The sequence below is a fragment of the Misgurnus anguillicaudatus genome, chromosome 5 (assembly GCF_027580225.2).
Source record: "Misgurnus anguillicaudatus chromosome 5, ASM2758022v2, whole genome shotgun sequence".
Classification (NCBI taxonomy): domain Eukaryota; kingdom Metazoa; phylum Chordata; class Actinopteri; order Cypriniformes; family Cobitidae; genus Misgurnus; species Misgurnus anguillicaudatus.
The window spans coordinates 30363235-30383211 of NC_073341.2; the positions used below are offsets into that span (position 1 = coordinate 30363235).

Below are 19977 nucleotides of genomic sequence, written 5' to 3' on the forward strand. Positions count from 1 at the left end.
GCTGTTCTCGGCCTAAAAAGATTTTAATGTTAATAATAACAAAATAACTAAATGATGTTATATGGTAATGCTTTATTTTGTAAGGTAAAACTTTGTTACAAATGTTACACGTAATAGAAAAATTATTAATTACACACTGTCAGGCCCTATCCCAAATGGCGCACTTCGGACTTGTGGACTTCCCCAGAGTCCACACTTTGATGACATCATGTAGTGCAGACTTCCCTTGACGTGAGTCCACGAGGGTGCACCGGGGTCGTATTTTGGGACAGACTCGAGTGTCACGTCGGAAATAGGAAGAAAAGTTGCTGATCAGTGTGAACTCCTCTCGTCAGTCGTCTGATTGCTCTTTCGCAAGGACTTCAGGGTTAGACTCAGTGAGCACACGCAATTTAAGGCCACGAGACGAAGGTCCACGTGAAGTGCGCCATTTGGGACAGGGCCTCAGAATAGAAAGTGCCTAGCTGTCACTAGAGCGGTACCCTTTCAAAAAGTAAACCTTTGCACCTAAAGAGTTCATACTAGTACCTTAGAGCAGTGTTTCCCAACCCTGGTCCTCCGGCACCCCCTCCCAGAAAGTCCCAGACGTCTCCCCACTCAAAACACCTGATTCGACTCATCAACCTCCCTCCAAAATGGTAAAGACGTGTCCCTAACAAGCTGATGAGTTAAATCAGGTTTGCTCAATAAGGAGACATCCAAAACCTTCTGTGAGGGGGCGCCCGAGGACCAGGGCCGGGAAACACTGCCTTAGAGGATACATATTGGTACCAATATAGCTGTACCTAATTTGTACATATATTGACCTTTTTAAAGGGCACTGTACCCAGTTAACTCTAAACCAAACCCTAACCCCATAGTAAGTACATGTTGGTAATTATACTGCAAGTACTTTGTATTCAAATGCATTATTACACTGTAACACTGTACTTTTTTCTGACACAAAAGGTAAATTGCATCAACTTTAAATGCAAATTTTGGGGTTCAAAAGGTACCTTACTGCTGTTGTTTTTGTCTTTGGTTATTTCTTCTTTAAAGTGCACATGCCGTAAAGACTACAACAATAGAATTTAAAGATGAGACAATGTGAATGCGTCTCATTTAATGATGCAATCTGTCTTGTGATTACTGTTCATGTGTAATTTTGAATTCATAACATGTGGCCTTCAGCAACAGAGCCGTGAGCGTGCTGTCTCATCAATCTCTGATGGATTTTTCCTTTGTGTGGTTTAGTGTATCGGACGACCCCTCCCTCGGTACATTAGAGGCCCTAAAAACACGAATCAGAGATCTGGAGAAGCAGCTCACGCGAGGTGACAGATTCAAGTGTCTCATCTGTATGGTAAGTTTGGCCTGACTATTTACACATCTGATCTAATCTAAGAGTTAAAGAGCATGCTTGCATACAGTAAATTTACCGTGAAAGGTTTCAAACAGTGGCGCTCGTGACTGCTCATTCGAGGGGCGCAAATCCAAATAAGTGTTCGGAGAGTAATGTGTGTTGCTTGTGTTTTCAAAATATGTGTTTGTTGCGTCATGTGAACCATGTGCATCACGTGCATCACGTGTTTTGTCATAACCATTTATGATAAAAGAGATGCTCACATTCACAAAATACACGCAAGACACTCCCTTAACAGTAAACTCTGATTACGCATAAGATTATGCGAGTATCTGGCAAACGCGAGCGTCTCTTTTATCATAAACCCTTTAGACACGTCTGCAGCAGGCACTTATTTTAACAAGACACGTGATGCACATAGATCACTCGACGCGCAGAACAGATTTTGAAATTACGAACCACACACATGATGGGCTACATACTTGTTGTGATGAACTTCGCATCGAGCGCCCTCGAAAAAAGAAGTCACCAGCCACCACTGGTTTCAAACCTACACTTTGAAACGTTTTAACCTAATGCATTGATCTAGGGGCCAATATGTAACACATGTTAAATGTTTTATATGTTAGACGTGTAAAAATATTTTTCCTGTAGCTCAATTGATACAGCATAACATTAGCATTGCAAAAATGTATACCTTGAATGCACTGTAATGTATACGCATGTGATAATGTGGTGTACAGATTTTGCAATTTAAATGGTTTGTCAAAACATCCACAATAGATAGTGTGTTTCTAATTGAACCGAGTAAAAATATGAAGAGTTTCGTTGCAAAACGAGATAAATCCATTTTTTAACATTTTTGTCAAAACATGTTTATTATTATGTTATCATGTTATTATTTTGTTTTATGGTGCTACTTAGCTGTATTTTTTAAGTTATGAAGGTTTAAATCAAAACAAACCAACTGCAGTTGAATTGAAATTAATTGGAATGCACAACCAAAAAACGAGATTTCTGAACAATTAAAAAAAATCTCGTTTTGCAACGAAACTCTTCATATGCAGTCATCGTTGTTTTTCTTTAGGATTCTTACACCGTACCCCTGACGTCTATCCAGTGCTGGCATGTTCACTGTGAGGAATGCTGGCTTCGCACTCTGGTGAGATACAGATAGTGAATCTGTATTATACATTTATTAGAATAACTACACTAATATCTTGTATAAATAGTAAAAAAGTTTTCAGTGTTTAACTTTCATTTTTCATTTTCTCACAGGGAGCAAAAAAGCTTTGCCCGCAGTGTAATACTATCACTTCACCTGGGGACCTGAGACGAGTGTATTTGTGATGAAATACACTCGTTTCTTTGGTGTCTTTTCATCTGCCTGTTTGCACTCTACATAAACTTTTACTGAAGAGACTCTGTTCATGTTGAAAAGCATTTATATGAAGACCACTGTGACCGGTTTTCATTTCTTGAAGAAATTGTATATGGTATAAATCTTCAGAAATATTGTTCTGTAACAATATTGTAAGGATGATAAAACAGAATTGTATGTACGTATAAAACCTTGTTTTGATGTTTAATTATAATTTTTTAAGTTATTCTAATAGAGAAAGATATAAAGCAATCTGTCCAATAAATTTGTGAATGTTTTCAGACTGAAACACTGAAGTGAACCTACAGTAGCGGTGTTCATCTCTGAAACGGTGAAGAGAGAGTTAAGCTTTTAAATCATGTGTAAACTGTGTTTTGTGAAGAATGTGCAGAAAATCAACAAATATTTTACTTTTCCGTATTTTTCCATTCTTCTGTGACTATACAGTAATGTTTTGAGTAAAGAATTAGGATCTTTTAAATATGATTTATGATACCTTATGTTGCCTTTGAGGTAATGTACTGTTTATATAGTGTATTTGTTTATCTCATACATTGAATTTTTGTTTGTTTAATCGTTCCTTTATGCTAAGCATGCTTAAAATTAAAGAGACGAGATTGCTTATGGCACAAAATTACCCCCACCCCTACATTTTTAGATTAAACTTAATGCCAAAATTATGGACACTTCATATTCATACAGTATACAATATACTCTGAATTAAAGTAGTTCTCTGTATATTTTCTACCTTTTCTTCTTTAAAGAAAGGTGATTTTGTAGATCGAATTGTCTTTATTTCTGTAATGAATTACGTTGATATTTAACCATGACAGTTGATTGGCAGGTCGCTGTTGTATTAATACTTGTCTTATATATATAACAGAGCTACATTTAGTAGCATATGCTGCCCTCTGGCTTTTAGGTTGGGTTGCAGCACTTGGACATCGTGTTCAGTTTTCTCTACTTCTGAGCAGAGCAAAAACCTCCTGAATTTAGGAATCTAACAGAAGAGTAGTTCAGTTTCCTTTTGTGGTATTTTAGCAATAGTTTTGTTACTGTCTAGACGCTCTAGTCCAGTTACGACACGTAACTGAAATATCGTGAAGCACTTTTGATAGTTATCTGAAATAAATAGCCTTGTTTTATGATGATGTATTTTGTACAGATTTGTCTGTTTTTCTTTGACAAAAATAAACTAATTTTGTTGTCTAACAAAGAATTGTTGTTGTTGCCCTTAAAAGGTCAACTGACTTATAGGATTCGTCTTTTATATGAGTCTAGACCAACAAGGTAAGTTCAAAATGTGACCCTAAATCACAAAACCTGTCATAAGTAGCACGTGTATATTCAGAGCAAAAGCCAACAATGCATTGAATGGGTTAAAATTATAGATAAATTATATATTTTATATATATGCCAATAACATTAGGATATTAAGTAAAGATTATGTTCCATGAAGATATTTTGTGAATTCCCTACCATAAATAACATAAATGTATATATCATTAGTAATATGTGTTGCTAAGCACTTCATCTGGACAACTTTAATGTCAGATTTTCAACTAGTTGTACCTTGAAAAAATTGTCCTACCATACATTAATGGAAAGCTTATTTATCAGCTCAAATTTATTGGAAGGTAACTTAAAGGTCAAGTTTTTTCTGATACCATTTTTTAAACCCTAGTTGGTGTGTAATGTTGCTATAATAGCATAAATAATACCTGTAAAATGATAAAGCTCAAAGTTCACTGCCAGGCGATATACACTCACCTAAAGGATTATTAGGAACACCTGTTCAATTTCTTAATAATGCAATTATCTAATCAACCAATCACATGACAGTTGCTTCAATGCATTTAGGGGTGTGGTCCTGGTCAAGACAATCTCCTGAACTCCAAACTGAATGTAGAATGGGAAAAAAGGTGATTTAAGCAATTTTGAGAGTGGCATGGTTGTTGGTGCCAGATGGGCCGGTCTGAGTATTTCACAATCCGCTCAGTTACTCGGATTTTCACGCACAACCATTTCTAGGGTTTACAAAGAATGGTGTGAAAAGGGAAAAACATCCAGTATGCAGCAGTCCTGTGGGGGAAAATGCCTTGTTGATGCTAGAGGTCAGAGGAGAATGGGCCGACTGATTCAAGCTGATAGAAGAGCAACTTTGACTGAAATAACCACTTGTTTCAACCGAGGTATGCAGCAAAGCATTTGTGAAGCCACAACACGCCCAACCTTAAGGCATGGGCTACAACAGCAGAAGACCCCACCGGGTACCACTCATCTCCACTACAAATAGGAAAAAGAGGCTACAATTTGCACAAGCTCACCAAAATTGGACAGTTGAAGACTGGAAAAATGTTGCCTGGTCTGATGAGTCTCGATTTCTGTTGAAACAGTCAGAATTTAGCATAAACAGAATGAGAACATGTATACATAATGCCTTGTTACCACTGTGCAGGCTGGTGGTGGTGGTGTAATGGTGTGGGGGATGTTTTCATGCCTCACTTTAGGCCCCTAAGTGCCAATTTGGCATTGTTTAAATGCCACGGCCTACCTAAGCATTGTTTCTGACCATGTCCATCCCTTTATAACTACAATGTACCCATCCTCTGATGGCTACTTCCAGCAGGATAATGCACCATGTCACAAAGCTCGAATCATTTCAAATTGGTTTCTTGAACATGAGTGACATTGAGTTCACTGTACTAAAATGGCCCCCACAGTCACCTGATCTCAACCCAATAGAGAATCTTTGGGATGTGGTGGAATGGGAGCTTCGTGACCTGGATGTGCATCCCACAAATCTCCATCAACTGCAAGATGCTATCCTATCAATATGGGCCAACATTTCTAAAGAATGCTTTTAGCACCATGTTGAATCAATGTCACATAGAATTAAGGCAGTTCTGAAGGCGAAAGGGGTCAAACACAGTATAAGTATGGTGTTCCTAATAATCCTTTAGGTTAGTGTATTTTCTTTAACATAATCCCCCTTTAAAGCCTACAGCAAACGACCGGTTTAGACTACAGCCCTCTACTTCCTGCTTTAATGACGTCCTTTTTTTTTTACTAAACTCCGCCCACTGGAATACATCATTTTTAGGACAGTGAAAACAATGGTATACCGATAAGTAAATAGTGTGCATTTTTTACACGTGAAACATGAACACGTTATATTGCGGACTGTAAACACAATCAAAGCTTCAAAAACACAGAAAGAACGGGACCTTTAAATAAAATCATTACAAGTTTGTCACATTAACATATTTCTGACAAGTTTATACGACTATTTTAAAGATACATTTAATGACTGACCTCATATTAAGGATGTGTGAGGTTGATGTCCTGACATATCTCTTATTAGCAGCACTATACAGACACACTGTGGATTTAGGTTGGTGGTGGATTAAGGCAGTCCTGTACAGGTCAGGGTGATGGTGGGTCACTTAATCCTGCATTTATCCAAAGAAAGTTATGTGATTCACCATATTCACAGATACTTGCATTTTAAAATGTATCCTCCAAATGTATCAATGTGTCCAGAAAGGTTCTGGATATTTGCATTTTCGAGCCTCAGCTCCCCTAAGTAATGAAATATTCAGAGTTAATGTTTTGGAAGGGATATCTTGGTGTAGAAATGAATGCTCTGGTTCCTCAGCGATCAGTTTAAATTGGTCACTAATGGGCAGCCAGCAGTACAGGGATTTATGGAGGAAATATGGATTTTTATCGAACTGATTTTTGTGGCAATCCTGTTTAAATATATCACAGTTTATTTCTCAGTCAGTGCAACCTTAATGTAAAGTAAATCCATGCATGCAGATTTAAATTCGTTTCATTTCTAATTGTCTTTCATTTGCTTGATTTCATTTTGTCTTAAAATATATTGAAATTTAAGATATTGTTTAAATAGACTGTGGCTACTCTAGTCAATTTTATTTTGAAGCACAACTTATTTATAGACTTAAAGTTTTTTAGTACTCCCCGAAAAAATATTTTGTATATTTATTATGGCAGTTAACCACCCTGTCATAACCACAAATATATAAGAGCTGTGATTTGATTGGCTAAGACTGAAAGGAGGCAGTGTTAATTGTTGCTGGCAGTAAGCTGAGCAATAAGTCAGCGGGTTAGAAACACACACACACTGCTACAGTTCACTGTCTACATTGCACATTGCAGACAAGGTAAGATCTTTATTTTTAAAGTGTCACTTTTATAGTCTTTATTTCCTCTTTACAGGGTCAACATTTGTAGTATATTTTGATGTAAATGACATTGTATCAGGTAAATCGTATCAGAAAAGAGATGCATGATAACCATTATTTTCAAATCAATCAAAATTAAATACAAAAACATATTTAGTGTGTTTGAGTTTACTTTATTTGATTTGAAAATGACATTTAAGTTAGTTTCATTTATTTTTAATATTATATGATGTTATAGAAGGTCTATAATATTTTTGCACCTTTTAAACTTGCTGATGGATCAGAAATGAAAGTGAACCTGGGGTTTGGCATTGATGATGTATTGAAAGCATAATGTGAACATCAATATCAGCATCTGGAAGGAATATAGTCAGGACAAATCAAATCTCATGATAATTTAGAAATAATTAATAATATGAAAAGAAACAGTTAATAAAAGGAGCGGATAACAGACAAAATTGCAAAACTTTCGTTTTATCTGAATGTATTTCTAGAGTTTATCTCCAGTTTGTTTGTCTAATAGCACCCCTAAAAATGTCCTGGACATTATTTCATAAAACATTAAGATCAGGTCAGTGTGTCTTTGTCTTTTGGCTTATGCTGGGTAATCCTCTTCATTAGCCTTACATCACCTCTATAAGACTTTTAATTGCACTTGAGTTAAATATCTGCCTTGTTTAGATCTTGGAAATTAAATTCTTTGTTAAGATAATTTATTATTGTATGAAGGTTACCAATCAAAATATTTTCTAAATGTAAATCTGCCATCAGTTTTTGTCCATGCTTAGTTAAAACATCATTCACACCTGATTTCTGAGTTGACTTTAAAGACGTCAGCATGATGTTTTCTAAACGATATAAAGTTTAGAAAGGTCATACAATTTTTTTTACATTATTTGTGTAATGTACAATTTTATTTCTGAGTTATCCAATGCTGGGTAAATGTTGAACAGAACACATGTTGGGTTAATAAATAAACCTATGCTGGGTTGTTTCAATGCAATGCTGGGTTGTTTCAAATCATGGTTGGGTTAACAACAACCCAGCATAGGTTTATTTATAACCCAACATGTGTTCTGTCCAATATATACTCAGCATTGGGTTAAGAATAACCCAGCAGAATTTAAAGTGAAGGTACAGTCCACAGAGCTGAAAACAGAATGGCTAATTCCTGGATCAGTGGATTAGTTGCAATAGACTCAGTATCCACCCATGTGGCCTTTATAGCTTATGTCTCTCTCTCTCTTTCTCAAGCTCGTGACCTGACCTAATCCATATTCAACACGGGCATTTGGTTTTGGAGATGAATACATTGCGACTTTTAAGTGAAAATTAGTGCCGGGCAAAGATTAATCGCGATTAATCGCATACAAAATATGTGATTTTTTGCATGTGTGTGTGTGTGTGTGTGCTGTGTGTAATTATTATGTACCACACACACACACACACACACACACACACACACACACACACACACACACACACACACACACACATAAATATATATATATATATTTATTAGTGCTGGGCAAAGATTAATCGCGATTAATCGCATACAAAATAAAAGTGATTTTTGGCAGAATATATTAGTATGTGCTGTGTGTAATTATTATGTATAAATAAATACACACACATTCATGTATGTATTTAAGAAACATTTACATGTTTATATATATTTATTTATATTTTTATATATTCTATATTAAAAATAAATGAAAAAAAATTATATATAAGTAAAACAATTCTGAAATGAATATATGAATGTGTGTGTGGTTAAATATACACAATAATTAGACACAGTATACGCACATATATTATGCAAAAAAACACTTTTATTTTGTATGTGATTAATCGCGATTAATCTTTGCCCAGCACTAATATTTATATATATATATATATTACTTTCAGAATTTTTATTTATATATCCTTTTTTTATTTATATATCATATAGAATATATAAAAATATAAATAAATATATATACACATGTAAATGTTTCTTAAATAATTACATAAATGTGTGTGTATTTCTATATACATAATAATTACACACAGCACATATTGCATATATTATGCAAAAGATCACTTTTATTTTGTATGCGATTAATCACGATTAATCTTTGGCCAGCACTAGTGAAAATCCCATTTTATTTGAAGTTTTTGGCATGCACCCTTTATGGATTTCACCACCAGTTTAAGACCCACTTGTATAACTGACCAGTCAAGGCCATATATGAGCTTTAAAACTGAAAATAGTCCAAATCGCAGACATATGCTTTATTAAAAAATGAATCTATTTTTATTCTCCTACAGAGAGATGTCAGGACCCAGGCCTGTAGTTCTTAGTGGACCCTCGGGAGCCGGGAAAAGCACCCTGTTAAAGAGACTCATGAAGGAATATGAAGGGGTTTTTGGATTCAGTGTATCTCGTGAGTATCAGTATTACAGATAAACAGAAGAATAGTCACACAAGACAAGTAGCCAAATGACAAAATCTTTATAGTTTTATAGCTAGACCTTTGTTTTGCAGACACCACTAGAAATCCTCGACCAGGTGAAGAAGATGGAAAAGGTAGGGCAGGATCTTCACATTTATGTGTTTTAAAGCAAGATTGAATATCAGTGAAACAAAAAACTTCACATATGATTATACGAATGGATACACAAAAATGTCTCGAGTGGAAAGTAAGTAAGAAAGAACAACTTTTATAAACTCTTAAAAGCAAAAAAGTCTTATCAGAAGAAAAGTGGGCAACCATAGTGAATACTTTAATTTCCACCCTTGTTCCATCTAGCTTGAAAACACATTGATCTCAGTTTATACAGAGTAGTTTCATTGCTTCTTACTCCCAAGTGAACTGTGTAGATTCATTTCCAAACATTTCACAGGGGTCCATTTCTCTTTTTTCCCCAATGTGCCTTTGTTGTTTTCTCCATAGGGCTGAAATGTCTCCCAATGCTTCTGGGGGCTACATTACTTCCTGTAGCAGACATCATATCCTCTGAGACATCTGAAGGTGTAAATTTAGTTTCCATCATTGGTCGTAATTGGTTATCTCTGATTATTCGCATATTTAATGTGATGAGAGAGTAATGGGGGTTACTTTCATCTTCCTCAAAACCCAAATTTGCTAAATGAATCACATTTCAAGACATAATTACCCAGTTATGATTGTTTTCTCTATCTCATATGAATTCTTGTGTGCACTTTGGAGTAAAAAGCCTTTGAAAATAGCCCCCTGTGTTCCCTAGTGATGTTCTGTGTAATCTGAAAGATCTATTTCAATCCTTCACAGCACAAATACCCCAAGACAAATCATTAGCATCACAACATCATAAAACTTTAATATTACATCAAAATTAATCTTAATTTGTTATCACAAAAATACATGAAAGAAATAATGTGTTAGGTTAAATAGGGCAAGCAAGATCACATGAAATTCATTCTTCGAATTCTGCCTGTAGTTTATATTTTGCACATATAAATTAAACTGATAGACACAAAAACATGAATGGACTTTAAAGTGGAATGAAAAAAATGGTTTAAACTACAACCGACTGTTATTTAATGTCAGTGTTTTGTCATTCTTGTCATGGTTTTCTTTCTTGTACAACTGACAGTTGTTATGCTAATGGATGTCTACCTTGCAGTTCTTCAATGGATGATATATATCAATGTTGTGGGCTCCTGTAGTTTTGGTTGTGAATGTGTTGTCTTCATCCTGCTATAGATTCCCTCTGATGTGCTGCTTTGGAGTTAAAAAGTATATGGTATGAACCTGACAATATACAGTCAAAGTGTTGTTCACACAGAAATGTACATTTACTTTTTGGCATTTAGCAGAAGCAAAGCGTCTTACAAAGATTAGGAAACATGAATCGCATAAATGTGACCCAATCTGTGAGTCATTTAGACCCAGTCCAAAGTCATAGTTTTCTCCATAAAATCATCCCACATAATGTAAAGATCAATCTGTATAAATATAACATCATTTGGCAGACACTTTTATTTAAAGCGACTTACAGTGCATTACACGCTATACATTTTATATCAGTATTTTATATCTGTCGTAAATGTTTTGGTTTAACCCTTAATCTGCATTTGTTTTGTACTCAACCAAGATTACCACTTTGTAACCAAAGAGAAGATGCAAGAGGGAATCGACCAGGAGGACTTCATTGAGAATGCAGAGTTTTCTGGAAACATGTATGGAACCAGGTTAGTTTTATTTCAGCTCTAAACAATGACTTTAGAAGTAAATAATAACATGCTGTCACCGCAAGTCACTGGAGTCAGCCATTGTAATGGTAAATCACTTCAGATTGGACAGACACAAATGTGTGATACAGATTTTTACATCATTTGAATAGCTTTCTGATACTGTATAGTTTGTCAGGATAGGACAATATTTTGGCCAAGATACAACTATTTGAAAATCTGGAATCTGAGGGTGCAAAAAATCTAAATATTGAGAAAATCACCTTTAAAGTTGTCCAAGTTAAGTCCTTAGCAACACAAATTACTAATGATAAATACATTTTACAGTAGAAAATGTACAAAACGTCTTCATGAAACATTTAAAGGTGGAGTGTGTAAATTTTAGCGGCATCTAGTGGTGAGGTTGCGAATTGCAACCAACGGCTCAGTCCACTGCTAACCCCTCACTTTTGAAACACATAGAGAGGCTACGGTAGCTGCCACTGGACAAACATGTCATCGTCGGAGACAACTTAGTAAAAAATGTTGTCTGTTAAGGGCAACTGTAGAAACATGCCAGCCCAAAATGGCGACTTCTATGTAAGGGGACCCTCGGTGTATGTAGATAAAAACGTCTCATTCTAAGGAAATACTTATGAAAGGTCTTTATACACCCCTGATAATATAGTTTTGAATATTATTTTGCATTTCTGTCAAGAGATCCTTTTAAAAATTACACACTGCACCTTTAATATCTTAATGATTGATGCTAATTTTGACCTATACAATGTATTGTTGGCTATTGCTACAAATATACCAGTGCTACTTACAACTGGTCATGTGGTCCAGGGTCACATTTGTTTTATTTTGTTGTAGAATAAGTTTAATATAAAAAATGTATGTGACTATTTACCTATTTTTTATACGACCTCATCCTACAGTAAATCATCTATAACGGATGTTCAGGCACAAAACCTCATCTGCATCCTGGATGTTGATATACAAGGTGTGAAAAACATCAAAAAGACTGATCTAAATCCAATCTATATCTCCATCCAGCCACCATCAATGGAGATCTTGGTAAGTAAAGACAATTTATTATGCTGTATACATGTAGGTGTAGATGTGCATATATTTGCTACCAGTATTAACCTTTGAGGTACTTATATCATATGTACTATTTGGTAGCAATACAGTAGGCTATGTACCGCTGACGTTCAAAGTTGTACTTTTTGGAAGGGTACATCTAGGGACCATTGGCTTATGGTGTTGGTCCCTGGATTTGTAAAGCTTGAGAAACCCTGGCTAGACTCTTTTTTTATTTTTGTACAGGAAAAGCGTCTGAGAGACAGACAAACAGAGACAGAAGAAAGTCTACAAAAGCGTCTGGAGGCAGCGAGGATTGATATGGAGCTGAGTAAGTGAAACTTTCAGTGAACGATCATCTTTCTCAGTCTTTAGTGTCTGAGGGGATTTAACTCTTGGGTAATTTTCCCTCTGTAGGTAAAGAACCTGGAACTTTCGACCTTGTTATCATTAATGATGACTTGGAAGAGGCCTACGAGAAACTTAAAAGTGTTCTTATTGAGGTAAAAATATTCCACATCTTTAAATTTATTATGTTGACATATACATTTATTATGTTGACATTTATTATGTTGTCATTTATTATGTGCCATATTTCCTTATATTAATTTTTTAAAACTAAATAACTAAATAATATATATAAAATAATATATAATATAATAATAAATAATATAAACTAAATATATATATATATATATATATATATTTTTTTTTTATAGATTAATAATATACATATCTAAAAGTAATAAAAGTAAGTGTTTTTCATTTTCAAACAGGAAATTCAGAAGGTACAAGATTCGCATGAATAGGAAAAGATGAACGACAGTGTTTACTTTTGACAGCACAGGACATGAGGCCTTGCTTTTCATCTCTGCATGTTGCAACGGTGTTGGTTCTTGTGTCATACAATCAAACTCTATTCAGTTACATTTTAAGTCAGGTGCTATAAGTTAAAAAAGCTTTGTGTATAGGAAGTCTATAAACTTTTTGCTATTGCACCTTGAGCCGGTTTGCACCTTGAACAACGGGAAGAAGAGAAAACTGTATTGTAACCCAAATGAGTTGAGTAAACTGTTATTGTACACAATAGTATTTATCAATAGGATACCTCTATAAATGTCTGTATGCAATATGTGTAATCTTTGAAATATATTACAGTAAACATGATTGTTTGTAATCTCAAATAGATTCACAGTTTTCAATCTACTTAAATACATCCCCATGCATGTGAATGTATTTTCTTTGAAATGTAATTAAATAGAGACAAAATTACTGTGTCTATGTTTTTTTTTTCAAGGAAAAACCTGTGTGCTGTACAATGAATAATTAATTGGTAACACAATAATGTTGTTATTAATATTAGTTAACACATTAGCTAATGAACTACTAATGAATACTTCTACAGCAGTGGTTCCCAAACTTTTTTAGCGTGCGGTCCCCCTTGTGTATGGTGCATTCCTTTGCGGCCCCCCCAAAGAAAATTTGTGACAAAAAACTGTTCTAAAACTCAAAATTTTAATAAAAAAACATTAAATTATACCAAAAAGTAGTGCTTTTGGTTAGTGGCCTTATTTTTTAGGTTTAATTACACATAAATTAATGATAAATTAATGTATTTCATAAAATGTCATAAAACTGGGCCCCCCTGGCACCATCTCGCGGTCCCCCGTTTGAAAACCACTGTTCTACAGCATTTATTCATCTTGTTATTTTCAGCATTATTAAATTTATACATATTAAAATTTTAAACATATTAAAATTAAAAGCTTTAAATTTAAACATTAGTTAAGGCACTATGAACATGAACAATTGTATTGGAATTACAGTAACTAACATTACAAGGATAAAATAATAAAAACTGAAAAACGATATTGTTCATTGTTAGTTCGTGTTAGCTTGCATTTACTAATGTTAACAAATGCAACTTTATTGTAAAGTCAGTTTACAATATGCTGATATTTATCACCGCTGAGCTGACGGATCCCAATATGGACACCGCGAGCGTCAGACGGTCACCATGGCAACCGCAAACTTGACGGAAGTGAAGTGCACCTCGCTGCATCTGGTAAACAAATCAGTCAATATTTAGTAGGCTAACGTTAAACCTTTGGGTTTTGCTTTGTGTACCAGTCTATTTTTTCTTTTGAGTGTGTAGAATAAAGCTATAACAGACTTAAGACTTAACACGTTCTCTAGATAACGATTTTGTGCAATAGGTCAACAATCAGAACGTCTATGGTGTGTACTGTTTTTTACATTTACATATATTTATTTAGCAGACGCTTTTATCCAAGAGCAATTTATCAACATTGTTTAAATGATTAACAATTATTTATGACAATATAAAATGATTTTAAGTTAAAAACAATGTTGTAAATATCTTTTTCAGTGATGTTTAGCAGTAAAGAAAAAGCATCTATAGATCAGGTGATGTGTTTTCTTCATGAATGGGATCATGGCAGTAAAGCAGTGCGCAGCCGGATGCTAAGTGACTTTATAGCCAAAAACACTGGAAAAACTTTTCCTGAACTTGAGCTCGAGTTTGCTCAGGTTGCCAGCTTATTCCTTGCTCGGCTCACTGCCTGGATGAGACTAACGTATCCATCTGGTCGCACTGATATGAGATCAATCCTGTTTGTCTGACTGAAATGCAATCAGTTAAACTGGATGTCAGTCATACTTTGTGTTTGTCCTTCCTTACATGTTGTACTTTCAGATATATGTTTGGAACATGTCTGAATCTTCAGCTTAAAGCACTCGGGGTTTTCCTCTCCGCCAGCAGCAAGTAAAATACTAAATTAATGCTATAAAATTGCATTTTTTAATAGTTTTATACTAATAGGTGGTTTCTCGGACAGGGCTTACTGTATCTCAGTCTAAAACGCATGTTTGAGCTGCGTTAATTTAAAAACACCTTGCACTGACATCTCTTAACATATTAATGCCAGTGTTTTATCTCAAGATGCACACTAGTGTTGTTTTTGTAAGGTTTGTTTGTAAAAACTACTTAAAGTCCTAATACAACTAAGATATAGTCATGAATTAATTCAAACCCTGTCTGGGAAACTTTCCCTGAATGTCAAAAATGCACAGGTTAACATTTTACAAAATCACACATCTGAATACTTATCGACTAAAATCATTCATTTTTAATGTTATCCATTTGTTTGTTGTGCAATCAGTCATCAGTACCTGATGGAATTTCTGGAAATGGGTGCAGTTTTGACTCTTCTTGAGATTTTAGGCCAAGAGAACCTCAAAGACGAGGATAAGATCGAGGCTCTTCGCTTGCTCCAGATCATCGCCAACGAGGGTCAAAAATATAAAGAACTTATCTGTGAAAGCTACGGTACTTAATACATGAAAAGTCAAGCAAGATAAAAGTAGGACAGCTATACTGCCCTACAAAGGCTAAGTGCAGTAACTATGTAAACACTAAAATCGAGAAAAATGCCTTTAAAGTTTTTTTTACACCAGCCAGTCAAACATGTTACGGCAATTTTGGCACACACGTTTCTCTGAAATGTGACGAAATTGAACCAGGAGATTTTGTCACAAGACACAACAGATCTCACAAAGCCCATTTCAACCTTTAACTCATTTTGACCAAATGCATAGTTACTGCGCTTTGGCTTTGTAGGGCAGTATAGTTCAGTATATAGCTTTAACACTATACGGTGCTGATAAAGCCTACATGTGATCCAATCTGGATCTATTTACAAGTGTGGGGATTATGAAAGTCAACCTTATAGACACACAAGTATATCCTGGCTTCAGATCTGTTTTTTGACTGACAGGTGTGAAGGCCGTAGCTGAATGTTTTGCCAAGTCTAAGGCAGAGGGAACTCAAGAGACAGCCGCCACCCTGCTCAAGTCCTTGGCCCATGGAAACACCAAATACCAGAACCAGGTGTACAAGGGCCTGATAGCCCTCATGGCCTGCACCTCACCAAGAGCACAGCAGCTTGTCCTGCAGACCCTGTGCATAGTACAGGTACAATCGCATTGTCGGATGATAATCTGGACTAGAGGAATGTTTAATTGTTTAAAGAAACATGTAGACAAATGATACATTATTTAATACAATATATAATCATTTTGATGAAAACAATCCCATTTTTTTCAGCCTATTGTAAAAACAGCTCATCATAGCATAGTGGAGCCCTTACTGAGTTTGTTAAGATCCATACATTTAGAAGTGCAATATGAAGGTAAGTGTACAGTATACTTTTCTCTGGGGGGTGTTATATTCAACTCCAGACCAGCAACCAGATCTTTGTCCTATAAGAACGTATCATAAAATGCAGAATATTTGTATGATGAAGAGACTGAGAAGTGGTTTGGTACACTGTCAGAAAAAAAAGTAAAAAAGCTATAAGCTAAAAAGTATATACATATACCTTCGAAATACTAATATCTAATATGTACCTTTAAGGTACTAATATGCACTGTACTTTTTGAAGGGTACCACTCCAGTGACAGCTTTGGACCCTTTTCTGAGTGTGTAGGGTAAAGTTAGTAGGCTAATTATTAGTAACCACAACAGATATGCAGTGGATTTTTGTGTTATTTTGTTCTTTGTGTTTTTGTAAGTTTTGCATTTTGTCTTTGCCTTACAGCCACAGAACTGATAACAGTGCTTATGCGATCAGAAGCAAAACCTGCACTTCTCAGGGGTCTGGTGGCTCTTCTCAAACCCAGCAAAGAGGAACTCTCCAAACACAAGATTCTGCAGGGTATGATCTGTTTTGTTTTTCAATTAAAGTATAATAGTAATCTCTATCTCTAATCTTTAATTTTTCATGAGATGAAGAAAAAACATAGATTGTGTCTTTATCGGTTATTCATTTATTTGACATAAGAAGGATAAACAGTGAAAATTGTTTTGTTAGATCCAGCTAAGGCCAAAATGACGGAGTCACTCCCTGTTTTTCTCCAGCAAGCAGCTGCTGCCCGAACAATAAGGTAAAAACAGTGTCTTCAAGATATCTAGGTTATCTGTAGTATCCTTCCTCTGAGTTTATAGCCAATTTTTTGTGTTGTGTTGCGTTTACCATGTTCAGTATATTGTGATCTTACAGGATTCTGACACAAAGCAGTGAGGAGATATCTAAAGATCTGCTGTCTCTCAATGTTATCCATCACTTACTATATGCAGTGGGTAATCAGGAACATGCAGATACACAGAAACAAGCAAGTCTGGCTCTGGAGGTACACTTAAATTTTTTTTTATTTAGCATGGTGTCATATTTTACAACAAGCATTAACTAAGATTTAATATGCATTGTGTTTAGCGTTTTGTGCGCATGTACCCTGTTGTGGAAGAGCATGTACGCAGAGCAATGGGCACCACATTGTTTGAGACTTTCATGGTAAGGTCACTTCCTTTATATGCAGTAGTTTGCCTCTGAAGTTCATAATTAAACTTAAAGGCGGAGTCCATGATGTTTGAAAGCCAATGTTGATATTTGAAATCACCCAAACAAACACGTCCCTACCCCAATAGAATCTGGACCTTCTTTTGATAGACCCGCCCCACACATACGCAACCCGGCATTTGATTTGATTTGATTGGCTATAAGTGTGTTTTGGTAGTCGGCCCGTCTCCTTTTCCAAAGCGTTTTTCAAACATTGTGGACTCCGCCTTTAAGACATATCATTTATTATTAAATTTGTATGTGTGTTTGTCTATGGTTCAACAAAGTTGTTTTTAACTTATCTATATTGTTTACAGCACAATGCAGAGTGTCTGCATTTAAACATGAACGCGATTCAGGCGGATATTTTGCGGTCAAATAACACAACATCTGGTGAGTTTATTTAAAGGAATATTCCATTTTCCCAAAAGAAAAATCCAGATAATTCACTCACCACCATGTCATCCAAAATGTTGATGATTTGTTCAGTCGAGAAGAAATTATGTTTTTTGAGGAAAACATTGCAGGATTTTTCTCATTTTAATGGACTTTAATAGAGCCCAAAATGTAATACTTAACTCAACACTTAACAGTTTTTTTCAACGGCGTTTCAAAGGACTATAAACGATCCCAAACGAGGCACAAGGGTCCCATCCAGCGAAACGACCGTCATTTTTGACAAGAAAAACAAAAATCATCCACCCTCAAACCACAACTTCTCGTCTAGATCATGATGCGCCAGCGTGTCCCCACGCACGCAATGCGTCATGACGTCAAGAGGTCACAGAGGACGAACGCGAAACTCCGCCCCAGTGTTTACAAGTGTGTTGAAAGAGGACCGTTCCTACGTTGTTGCATGTCAACTGATACTAACCAATGTCTTCGTGTCAGTTCACCGTTTACAATGGTCCGCAAATGTGCGTTTCATATATGCAACACGTGACCTCCCTACGTCACTACGCATTTACGTTAGGTCGCGCTGGACCGGACCTAGACAAAAAGTTGTGGTTTAAAAGAGCATATTTTTTATTTTTCTTGTCAACAATGTCAATCGTTTCGCTAGATAAGACCCTTATGCCTTGTTTGGGATCGTTTATAGTCCTTTGAAACTCTGTTGAAAAAACTGTTGTGTGTTGAGTTGAGTATTGAATGTTGGGCTCTATTAAAGTCCATTAAAATGAGAAAAATCCTGCAATGTTTTCCTCAAAAAACATAATTTCTTCTCGACTGAACAAAGAAAGACATTAACATTTTGGATGACATGGAGGTGAGTAAATTATCTGGATTTTTCTTTTAAGAAAATGGAATATTCCTTTAAAGGGGACATATCATGAAAATCTGACCTTTTCCATGTTTAAGTGCTATAATTGGGACCCCAGTGCTTCTATCAACCTAGAAAATGTGAAAATGATCAACCCATTAACTTAGTTTTGGTAAACCATTCTCTGCAAGCATGTGAAAAAAAGGTAATTGAAATTTGGCTCCCCTGTGATGTCAGAAGGGGATAATACCGTCCCTTAATCTGCACTAACCATGACACTGCCATTTAGTGCAGAGATCAGCTAATTTGCATTTTAAAGGACACACCCAAAATGGCACATTTTTGCCCACACGTACAAAGTGGCAATTTTAACATGTTATAATAAATTATGTATATTTTTGTGCTAAAACTTCACATACATACTCTGGAGACAACAAATATTTATTTTACATCTTAAAAAAGTTTATTTTAAATATTGTTGTAACTTTGTTATTGTCTCTCATTTATTTTCTTAGTTCTCGAGGAGCAGAATTTGGATCCTTGAAGACTGTTGGAGACAAGTTTTTTTTTTGCAAAACCATTTTTATAGTTGCTTTATATTGGTGTTTATATAAAAAATAAAAGTGAACATTTACTAAACAAAGTCTAACATATTTATAATTCATTCTGTACAGTGCTAAGCTGGGGTGAAGAAAAAACAGTAGGTGTGGCATTAGGCAAAACATCAATTGTAAACAGGGAGTTTGAAGGGTGAAAGAAAGAAGAAAAAAAAGAAAAAGTAAGAACATGAAGATTTTTAGAAGCTTAACTTCCTAAGACCCAAGCTTTGGTTTGTCTTTTTTTCAGATTTCTTCCAGCTATTTGGGAACCAATAAATATAATAACCAAACATTTTTCTTTGAACATGAAGCGATATAATTGTCCATGTTTGTGTACAACAGGTTCCAGTTGCACAGAATTAGGTATTGCAGTGCAAACAACAAAAAAAATGTGATGTCCACATAGAAGGTTAAACCTTGAACAAAAACGCATACTGTAATTAAAAAGCAACTTCAATCCTGCTAAAACCATTTTTTTCTACCTCCCA

General features: G+C 35.4%; 3 protein-coding genes across 16 annotated transcripts in view; all 3 read left to right on the forward strand.

The window, feature by feature from the left end:
* rnf220b (ring finger protein 220b) overlaps nt 1-3935 on the forward strand; it is a 75162-nt gene extending 71227 nt beyond the window's left edge. For all 10 annotated transcript variants that reach the window (XM_073867975.1, XM_073867980.1, XM_073867981.1 and 7 more), the window contains 3 exons: nt 1234-1342; nt 2430-2504; nt 2621-3935. In XM_073867975.1, coding sequence (XP_073724076.1) covers nt 1234-1342; nt 2430-2504; nt 2621-2692 — 256 coding nt within the window. In that variant the 3' untranslated portion in view covers nt 2693-3935. The remainder of the gene's footprint in view (nt 1-1233; nt 1343-2429; nt 2505-2620) is intronic.
* A 2895-nt stretch (nt 3936-6830) lies between these two features.
* On the forward strand, nt 6831-13484 carry guk1b (guanylate kinase 1b). 3 transcript variants are annotated; one of them, XM_055167738.2, is made up of 9 exons: nt 6831-6910; nt 9242-9357; nt 9459-9500; nt 9868-9945; nt 11051-11147; nt 12068-12206; nt 12459-12543; nt 12630-12715; nt 12989-13484. In XM_055167738.2, the coding sequence occupies exons 2-9, from the start codon at nt 9246-9248 to the stop codon at nt 13019-13021; spliced, it is 672 nt and encodes a 223-aa protein (XP_055023713.2). In that variant the 5' UTR covers nt 6831-6910; nt 9242-9245; the 3' UTR covers nt 13022-13484. The 3 variants fall into 3 exon arrangements, with proteins under 3 accessions (XP_055023713.2, XP_055023714.1, XP_073724089.1); XM_055167739.2 differs by lacking the exon at nt 9868-9945; XM_073867988.1 differs by lacking the exon at nt 6831-6910 and having other exon boundaries at nt 9255-9357; nt 9459-9945.
* Nucleotides 13485-14209: 725 nt separating this feature from the next.
* Nucleotides 14210-19533, forward strand: LOC129413908 (armadillo-like helical domain containing protein 1). 3 transcript variants are annotated; one of them, XM_073867986.1, is made up of 13 exons: nt 14255-14277; nt 14409-14450; nt 14602-14809; nt 14929-14997; nt 15395-15561; nt 16010-16206; nt 16339-16423; nt 16832-16948; nt 17105-17177; nt 17294-17423; nt 17507-17584; nt 17947-18022; nt 19406-19533. In XM_073867986.1, the coding sequence occupies exons 3-13, from the start codon at nt 14604-14606 to the stop codon at nt 19432-19434; spliced, it is 1227 nt and encodes a 408-aa protein (XP_073724087.1). In that variant the 5' UTR covers nt 14255-14277; nt 14409-14450; nt 14602-14603; the 3' UTR covers nt 19435-19533. The 3 variants fall into 3 exon arrangements, with proteins under 3 accessions (XP_055023712.2, XP_073724087.1, XP_055023711.2); XM_055167737.2 differs by lacking the exon at nt 14409-14450 and having other exon boundaries at nt 14210-14277; XM_055167736.2 differs by lacking the exon at nt 14255-14277 and having other exon boundaries at nt 14284-14450.
* Nucleotides 19534-19977: the final 444 nt, after the last annotated feature.

Coding starts and splice junctions, on each gene's coding strand:
- guk1b (XM_055167738.2), top strand. CDS start 9,246: ATGTCAGGACCCAGGCCTGTAGTTCTTAGTGGACCCTCGGGAGCCGGG. Junction 12,207..12,458: donor CACCATCAATGGAGATCTTG/GTAAGTAAAGAC, acceptor ATTTTTGTACAG/GAAAAGCGTCTGAGAGACAG. Junction 12,544..12,629: donor GAGGATTGATATGGAGCTGA/GTAAGTGAAACT, acceptor TTCCCTCTGTAG/GTAAAGAACCTGGAACTTTC.
- LOC129413908 (XM_055167737.2), top strand. CDS start 14,604: ATGTTTAGCAGTAAAGAAAAAGCATCTATAGATCAGGTGATGTGTTTT. Junction 14,998..15,394: donor TTCCTCTCCGCCAGCAGCAA/GTAAAATACTAA, acceptor TTGTGCAATCAG/TCATCAGTACCTGATGGAAT. Junction 15,562..16,009: donor ACTTATCTGTGAAAGCTACG/GTACTTAATACA, acceptor TTTGACTGACAG/GTGTGAAGGCCGTAGCTGAA.